This window comes from Entamoeba dispar, genomic scaffold, assembly GCF_000209125.1.
Source record: "Entamoeba dispar SAW760 scf_1105229461691 genomic scaffold, whole genome shotgun sequence".
NCBI classification, from domain to species: Eukaryota; Evosea; order Mastigamoebida; family Endamoebidae; genus Entamoeba; species Entamoeba dispar.
The window spans coordinates 1-8,129 of NW_001854819.1; the positions used below are offsets into that span (position 1 = coordinate 1).

An 8,129-nucleotide genomic window follows, 5' to 3' on the forward strand; every position below is an offset into this window, starting at 1 on the left:
TTTAATTTTATTGATACATTAAATTTATTTAAAAATGGATCTTTTGATTATAATTTGATTCTTGATATTCAAGGTGGAAAAAGTTTATTTATTACTTTTAAATTAATTTTATCACAAACTTCTTTTGCTAAATCTATTGATGATTTAAATCTACATCCTAATGGCTATATTTTACCTCAACCTCAAGCTTATACTCCTTTAATTATTCCTAAAGAAATTTGGAGACTTTGTGATTATGTACTTCCTTTTATTCATGACCCTAATTTTATTTCTTTATCACAACCTTCAATTGATTATGTTCCTGTTTATTATGAAATATTACATTCTCTTGATACTCATTCTTCTTTTAATCCTTCTTTAAATTATCATCGTGTTTTAGAATTCTTATTAATCTTTTTATTAAATCTCAATGATTCTATTATTCCTTCTTCTTTGTATGAACATGTTATTTTATCCGCTGATAAATCTGATATCGAAATAGATAAATTCTTTATTAAAAACAATGCTTCTATTCCAAACTCTCATTACAATCTTTTTATTTATTTACTATCTTTTATTAAAGAAATTCTTCGTCAAAATCCTTCTCTTCATCCTGAAGATCTTATCAAATACTTTTCTTCTTCTTTCATTCGTCCTAAAGATGGTCTTCGTCGTCAATGTGACTCTAAAACTATTGAACAATTTCTCTTAAAATTTATTAAAAAATGACTTTTATTTTAACTTCTTTTTTCTTTTTATTAAATTTTTTATTTTCTTCTTCTTTCTTCTTATCCATTTAACTTTTATCTAACCATTCATTTCTCTGTCTTTGTTCTTGTAAATACCTTTTTTCAATTAATGACTTTGTTTTATGATTTTCTCTAGATTTTCCTTTCCATAACAAACATACAGTGCCATCTCTTCGTCATTGTAGTGGCAAGAAACTGACTCTAACTGTTTAATAACACATATGTCATGCACCTTTCTAAGAGGAGACCTGAAAGAGGCAAAATGGATATTTCTGAATTTAAGTACAATTGCTAAATCTCCATAATTCCTATAAAGAATTTCACCAACTACTCTTCCAACGAATTCACCAAGAATACGGATAATATCATCTCCACTATTATCTCCTTGTTTCGTATATCCTTTTAATGATGGAAGGAGTATTTTTTGTGTGACCATTTGTAGATTAAAACAGTCTTTAATGATTTGTTCTTTAGGATAGAAACAACTATCAAAGGAAAAGTCTTTGTTTTTGCAAATATTATTAAATTGTTCAAATGTTAAATTTGTATTGATTCGAATAATTGTCTTGCCTATTCTTACTTTTTGAATACATTTTCTTGTTAAATCAACATTAAAAAGAACAGAACATGCAGAACAAATTTTTCCTTTATTTAAAGATAATGACTCACTCTTTTTTTTATCAAATATTTTTCCAGAACTACCTTCTCGTTTATTATTAATTATATCTGATATTTGTTGAGCATTTATTTCATCAGTAAAATCTATACAATGAATACCAATTTCTATTTCATTTTGTGAAACAAAACAAATATGAAGAGCATCATCCCTCATTTTTGTTTCTTTATTATCTATAGTAAATACTCTTCTATTTCTAAGATCAAAATGAATTCCATCATTTTGTGGTTCAACGCAATATATCATATTTGAATCTAGAGTAAATAATTGAGTGTTTTGAGGAGTAATGTCATCGCACATAATTATAATCGTTTCTGAATCATCCATTTCATTTTCTTTATTTTTTTCTTTTGTTTGTTTGTATTGAATAATTGACTCTATCTCAAAAATTTGATCTCTTCTTTTGAACCTACCTTTAACTCGATGAAAATTATTATCTGAATTGTTTATTTTACATACAGGTATTCGTTTATCATCACAAAAAAACATTCTATGTTCTATATATCCTGTACATTCTATGTCTTGGATATTATTTATTGAATCAACTTTTCCTACAGCAACTATTGTCCTACCATTAACTTGTTGAATTGATTGAATTAATTGAATAATGTTTGTTACTTGAATTTGAGGTAGAAATATTTTAAAATTATCATTTGGTTTTGTACTTTGAATGATATTTCCTGTGATAAGATCAATCACTTCCCAGTAATTTGGACTTAAAATACTAATACTAACTTCATCTCCATCTAATGCACCGTTGCAATATAATTTTGGAATAATAATATTAACTATCTGATTTTCAATCATAATAGAACAATATGTTTTAGAATAATTATATCGAAATATTCCATTAATTGATTGATTCATGAATTACAATTAATTAGTTTCTTTTGAAAAAGAATTTATTAATATTTAAAAAATAATAACTACAATTTGTTTTTTTTTTGAAAGTAATTCAATTTAGAGTTCATTCTTTTGATTAACAATATCATCAACTCCAACAGTATTTTCTTCTTTTACCTCTTTCTTTTCTTCTTTATTTTCTACTTCTTCAATTCCAGAAAGTTCCTTTTCAATCATTTTTTGAACCCATTGGGCATATTCGTTAGAGTCAGTGACTGTATATCCAGATTGAATCAATGCTGTATTATACATTCCTTTAACAAATTCTATTGCTTGTTCTTTCTTATCTTCTTTAATTAATACATTAATTTTTATAATAATATCATGTTCTCCATTAATAACTAATACCCTTTTAAGATTCTCTAAATTAAAGTCTTTCTTGTTAGCAGTTGCATGTGCTTTAATGAGTTTTTCCATATTAGCAGTTAATCCATCTTTACCTGAAATAACTACTCCAGCAACGTTTCCAAGTTTATTTGAGACTTCAACTTTACTTACTTCTTTTATATTTTCTTTAATGAATTCTTTTAACTCATCATATTCTTTGTCATCAGTTTCTACTCCAAAACCATCTTTGCCAAGATCAACAAGTGTCTTTCCTTCAAAGGTATTAATACTTCTACTTGCTGCTTCATCAACAGGATCTGTCATATAAATGACTTCATATCCTGCACTAATAGCTGATTGTGCAACAGGAGAATTCTTAGCTTCTTCTAATGAATCAGCACAAACATAATAAATTTCTGTTTGATTCTCTTTTAATCTTCCAATGTAATCTTGGAATGACATAGTTTCATTTCCAGAAACTGAAGAATAATATCTCAACAATTTAGCAATTCTTCCTCTGTTTGGTACATCAGTAATAGCACCAATCTTCATTTGAACTGAATACTCTTTCATAAATGCTTCAAAGACAGTTGAATTATTCTCACTAAGGTCTTGAATAAGTTGAAGAACTTTTCTAACTACCTTTCTCTTAATTCTGTCAATATGTCTATTTTCTTGAATTAACTCTCTTCCAACATTTAATGGAATATCATCTGAATCAATAACACCTCTAATGAAAGTTAAATAATCTGGTAATGTAGTGTAAAAATCTCCTGAAACAAAAACTCTTCTAACATATAATCGAAGCATTTGTTTTAATTTTTCTGGATCTTTAGGAGCAAATGGATTAGGTCCTTCGGCTGGGATATATAATAATGCTCTAAAGACTGAATCCCCTTCTGTATTAAAATGAATTTTTGCTAATGGATCTTTAGTATCTTTAGTTAATGCTTTATAAAATTGATTATACTCTTCATCAGTAACATCACTTCTCATCCAAATAGGTTTATTAACATTAATAGGTTCCCATGATGTAATATTTTTAGTAATAAATTTGTGTTTAACTTCAACATTCTTTAATTCTTCTTCAATAAGTTCTTCTTCTGTTTTACTTGTTTCTCCTTCTTCAATTCTTTTCTTTGCTTTTTCTTCAGCTTCTTGTCTCATAGCTTCTGTATCTTCAACTTCTTCTTCTTCTTTTTTAGTAATTTCCATTTCAATTGGGAATTGGATAAATTCACTATATTTTTTAACAAGGTCCTTTAACACATTAGTATCCAAGAAGTATTTGTCTTTTAATCCTAAAATAATTTTAGTACCTTGTTCTTCCATTGGAGTCTCATCTTCTTTCAATTCTCTAACAACAAAACCATCACCATTACTTTCCCATGCATAACTTTCTTCTGATCCAGCTTTACGTGAAATAACTGTAACATTTTCTGCTACAAGGAATGAAGAATAAAATCCAACACCAAATTGTCCAATCAAATTTTTATTATCTTCTGCTGCTTCTAATTTCTTTATAAATTCTGCTGTACCAGATTTTGCAATAGTACCAAGGTTCTTAGCTAATTCTTCTTTTGTCATTCCAATTCCATTATCGATGATATAAATGGCTCCTTTATCTGCATCAATACCAATTCTAATTTTAAAAGAACTTGGATCAATATTTAGAGTCTTATCGGTAATGCAAATAAACCTTAATTTATCAAGAGCATCAGATGCATTTGAAATTAACTCTCTAAGGAAAATTTCTTTATTGGTATATAATGAATGAATAATAAGATGCATCAGTCTTGAAACTTCTACATCAAAGGTTCTCTTCTCTTGTGCGGACACCCCTAATAATAACAATAAGAGAGTGACAAAAACTAACATTTTCTCTTAGTGTATTTTGTAAGTTCTTCATCTTTAAATAAGTTTCTCTTCTCTTATCCACATACCAATGACGTGTTATTTTTAACTATTTTAATAGTTTAATTTACTATTTTTTCTAATTTCACAAAAACAGAGAATGAAAGAAGATATGCTCTGATATTCCACTAATTAACAAAAAAAGTAATATTATGTTATATATGTCAAAAAAAAAATAATTTTTTTGAGATAGAAAAAAAGATTAAAAAATATCATAAGTTGACAAAAAGTAATAAATTTTTGTTGTTTTTAGGAGTTTTTTTTATGTAACAAAACAACCTCCAAAACATATTTATAGACATTCTTTTTATTTTTTGTAGACTTTAAAACAACAAAGTATCAAAGTATATGATAGTCATTTATTTCTTTTACTACAACAACAAAGAATTAGTTGAAAATGAGTGGAAAGGAATGGTAGTTATCATAAACCAAATAAATTAGTAATAAAAATGACTGTATAAACATTAAGAAGAAAAAACTACGATAGACTGATTTCCTACTAATAATTCATGTATTATTGGATCATTTCTTTCAATAATAGTATTTCCATCACCTTCAGCACATTTTTCATATAAGTATTGATTAATTTTCATTCCGATTTGAGTTATTTGTTGTCTAGAATAAGCTTTACGTCCTTTAAAATACATAACATTAACAGTCTCTGCTATAGCAGATTTATTTTTTCCAGTGGTCTTAGTTGTTCTAAATGTAAACCCAAACTCATTTAGAATATCACTTAAAAGATGAAGAACTTCTGTAACTTTATTTGTTTCATACCTTCTAATAGCTGTCTTTTCTCTTAATCCATTAGAAAGATCTAACTTCATCATTTCTTTACATCTACGTTCAATTAAGTCACTAATTGCAATTTGATCATCTGCTGAGAATTTTAATGAACTTACTGTTACAAGTTGTTGAGTAACAATAGCTTTTTTAATTGGTTTTTGAATAATCATAGAACTAGATTGGTTTAAGATTCCAAGAAAAAGAGCTTGTTGGTATACTTGGTAATTTCTCATCTCACGATATACAGTTGACATAGACTGATAATTAAAAAGATTATTGTTCTAATTTAAATATAACTGCGTTTTTTATATTGTTAGGGGTTGTATCTACTTTCTTTTAAACTGTTTGTTTTATTTTTATAAATTTCTTTACAATTTTATAATTCAATTGAAAGGTGGTTCTATTCTAAAAGAGAGAAAATCATCTATTGAAACTGACTGAATTGAAAAAGAGTTAAGAAAATTACCTCAAAAACAAATCAAAAATTCCATTAAAGATTTTTTTATAAATTTTTATTATTAGATAAACAATAAAATAATAAACAACAAAGAAGTTTTGTTATACAAAAGAAATAAAAAACCAAAAAAAAATAGAATAATTAAGGTACAAAAACTTTTATGAGACTAGCCTTTACAATGTAAGTACTATTTCTCATTTTATTCCTTGAAAACTCATACCTTATTTGTTACAACTGTAATTACAATATCTCAAGAGATTTTAATAAAAAAAAAATTAACACTTCTTTAATAAATTTAAATGGAAAATAAATAACAATTATTTAAGTTAGTGAGATTTCATAATAGTATTTTTCATTAATTTAAAAGTATCATCAGAAAGACTATTAAGATCAAATTTAACAGTTTCGTTTGCATTTACATCAATAATGTTTTTAAGTTCTAAAAGTTGGCTTCCACTCATATTCATCATTTTTTGTACAACATTTCGAAGTTCGTCATTACTTCTTTCTGGAATTGATTCATCAGTAGTATCCAATAATGCTGAATTTATAGGTGGTGGTTGAAAAGATGAACTGTTATCAATCTTTTTACTCTTTTTTATTTTATTCTTTTTAAAAAAGAATGGATCTTTAAAGTCTTTTCGTTCAATTTTATCTATTGGTTCAGGTGAAATAAGTTCAATTGAATCTTTAAGTTCTTCTGTTAATTTTGCAATCTCTTTTTCTATCTCATCTTTTCTATTAATCAAAAATCTTTTTTCAGTTTTAAGGTCATCAAGAGTTTTGTATTTATCTTCCATAATAATACGTTTTGCAAATTTCCCTATAAGATTTTCAACTTTCTTTTTTTTTAATGTTGTTTCTCCATCAAGAAGACCTCTTCCTTCTCTTCTTCTTTCTTTACTATTATCATCAGGCATAATATATTGAATTTCAAATTCTTTCACTGCATCAAGACACATTTGTGAAACTGCTGCGGTTGGAGTTCCTTCTCCATACGCTTCGATAAGATTAGTAAATAATTCTTTGTATTCACTTACAACAGATCCATCATTTCGTTCAGTTATTTCATCGATTTGTCTTTTAACATCCATATTATCATCAAAAAAAGATAAGTAACAATTTTTTTGTAAATATTTATACAATTCATTTGCAAGGAAATCACATGTTTTAATTGTATCCAAATCATTTAATGTCCTCACTTGTTTTTCTCTTTTTAATGACATTTTTGTGTAAAATGATAAAAATGTTATATTTTTTTTTAGTTATTCTTTTATTTTTTTTTTTTTAATAAACAAAAAATATCTTGTTCAAAGCTGTTATTTATCCATTTCTAATACTTCTTTTAGTTGTAATAAATCATTTTTAAAATTACATAATTTGTTTTTGTTCTAATTGAATTATGTAAGTTTTTAATGTGAATTAGTTAGAATATTTTTGTATCAGTTAAAACCATCACTTTTAAAATGGAAATAATTCATTAAATTAATTGTTTCTTACCAAATAAAATATCTTTTTATTATTATTATCAATTTAATTCTTTGTTTTATTGAAAAAGTTAATTTAATACAATAATTTACATAAAAACAATAAATAATATTAGTAAAAGAGAGTTTAATGTTAAATAATCATTTTTCATTATCAAAATTTATTAAAAATAAAATGAGGTATTTATTTCTTAAAATTGTTTGGTGGTTACCAGTAAGTTTCAGTGACTTAAAGGAAGTTGTGATAGTTAAAATAAATGATTCATAAAACTGATTATAATCCTTAAAACAAAAAGAATAAAAATAAGACTCAAAGAATTTTAAAATTTTAAAAAACAAAATAAATGAAAAAAAACTAAAATGAACAAAACATAATAATGGAAATAGTTCCCATAAATGATAACAATCATGTTACTCCAGGAGATGAAATTTTTTATGAAGAAGGATGTATTCCAGGAAATGGAATTCGAATTGAAGATAATGAATTTATATCTTGTGTTCATGGTACAGTAGAACGAATTAATAAACTTGTTTGTGTAAATCCAATAAGGTCTCGATATTGTGGGAATGTAGGAGATGTTGTAGTAGGAAGAATAGTATCAGTTGGAGTTGGATTTTGGAAAGTAGATATTAATGGAAAGAATAATGGATTATTACAAATTTCATCAATTAATCTTCCAGATGGGATTCAACGAAGAAGAACAGAGATTGATAATTTAAATATTAAAACATTTTTTGATGTTAATGAATTAATTTGTGCTGAAGTTCAAAGTATGAATGGACAAAGTTGTATTCAATTACATACAAGAAATGAAAGATATGGTAAATTAAATGAAGGGATATTAATACAA

The 8,129-nt window shown here is 25.7% G+C and overlaps 5 protein-coding genes across 5 annotated transcripts in view, besides 14 other annotated features; 1 reads left to right on the plus strand and 4 right to left on the minus strand.

Moving 5' to 3' along the window:
• Positions 1-36: a sequence feature (AT_rich).
• Positions 37-83: 47 nt separating this feature from the next.
• Positions 84-112: a sequence feature (AT_rich).
• A 595-nt stretch (positions 113-707) lies between these two features.
• Positions 708-788: a microsatellite.
• EDI_221750 (uncharacterized protein) lies at positions 776-2,271 on the minus strand (the record flags this gene model as incomplete). The annotated part of the gene is made up of 2 exons (XM_001738783.1): positions 776-841; positions 886-2,271. The coding sequence occupies 2 exons, from the start codon at positions 2,269-2,271 to the stop codon at positions 776-778; spliced, it is 1,452 nt and encodes a 483-aa protein (XP_001738835.1).
• Positions 2,272-2,303: 32 nt separating this feature from the next.
• Positions 2,304-2,330: a sequence feature (AT_rich).
• Positions 2,331-2,364: 34 nt separating this feature from the next.
• EDI_221760 (endoplasmin precursor, putative) lies at positions 2,365-4,512 on the minus strand (the record flags this gene model as incomplete). Its single annotated transcript, XM_001738784.1, has 1 exon — positions 2,365-4,512. The coding sequence occupies one exon, from the start codon at positions 4,510-4,512 to the stop codon at positions 2,365-2,367; it is 2,148 nt and encodes a 715-aa protein (XP_001738836.1).
• Positions 2,411-2,457: a microsatellite.
• Positions 2,599-2,630: a sequence feature (AT_rich).
• Positions 3,730-3,836: a microsatellite.
• A 165-nt stretch (positions 4,513-4,677) lies between the features above and the next one.
• Positions 4,678-4,734: a sequence feature (AT_rich).
• Positions 4,735-5,012: 278 nt separating this feature from the next.
• Positions 5,013-5,588, minus strand: EDI_221770 (uncharacterized protein; the record flags this gene model as incomplete). Its single annotated transcript, XM_001738785.1, has 1 exon — positions 5,013-5,588. One exon carries the CDS (start codon positions 5,586-5,588, stop codon positions 5,013-5,015), a length of 576 nt encoding a protein of 191 aa, XP_001738837.1.
• Positions 5,589-5,682: 94 nt separating this feature from the next.
• Positions 5,683-5,718: a sequence feature (AT_rich).
• Positions 5,719-5,830: 112 nt separating this feature from the next.
• Positions 5,831-5,876: a sequence feature (AT_rich).
• Positions 5,877-6,048: 172 nt separating this feature from the next.
• Positions 6,049-6,116: a sequence feature (AT_rich).
• Position 6,117: 1 nt separating this feature from the next.
• EDI_221780 (uncharacterized protein) lies at positions 6,118-7,017 on the minus strand (the record flags this gene model as incomplete). The annotated part of the gene is made up of 1 exon (XM_001738786.1): positions 6,118-7,017. The coding sequence occupies one exon, from the start codon at positions 7,015-7,017 to the stop codon at positions 6,118-6,120; it is 900 nt and encodes a 299-aa protein (XP_001738838.1).
• A 14-nt stretch (positions 7,018-7,031) lies between these two features.
• Positions 7,032-7,096: a sequence feature (AT_rich).
• A 196-nt stretch (positions 7,097-7,292) lies between these two features.
• Positions 7,293-7,455: a sequence feature (AT_rich).
• A 107-nt stretch (positions 7,456-7,562) lies between these two features.
• Positions 7,563-7,656: a microsatellite.
• Positions 7,656-8,129, plus strand: part of EDI_221790 (exosome complex exonuclease RRP4, putative) — a gene marked incomplete at both ends in the record, with an annotated part of 594 nt that continues 120 nt past the window's right edge. Inside the window, one exon of the mRNA XM_001733392.1 lies at positions 7,656-8,129. This exon is cut by the window's right edge and continues 120 nt beyond it. Within this exon, the coding sequence (XP_001733444.1) occupies positions 7,656-8,129 (474 nt within the window).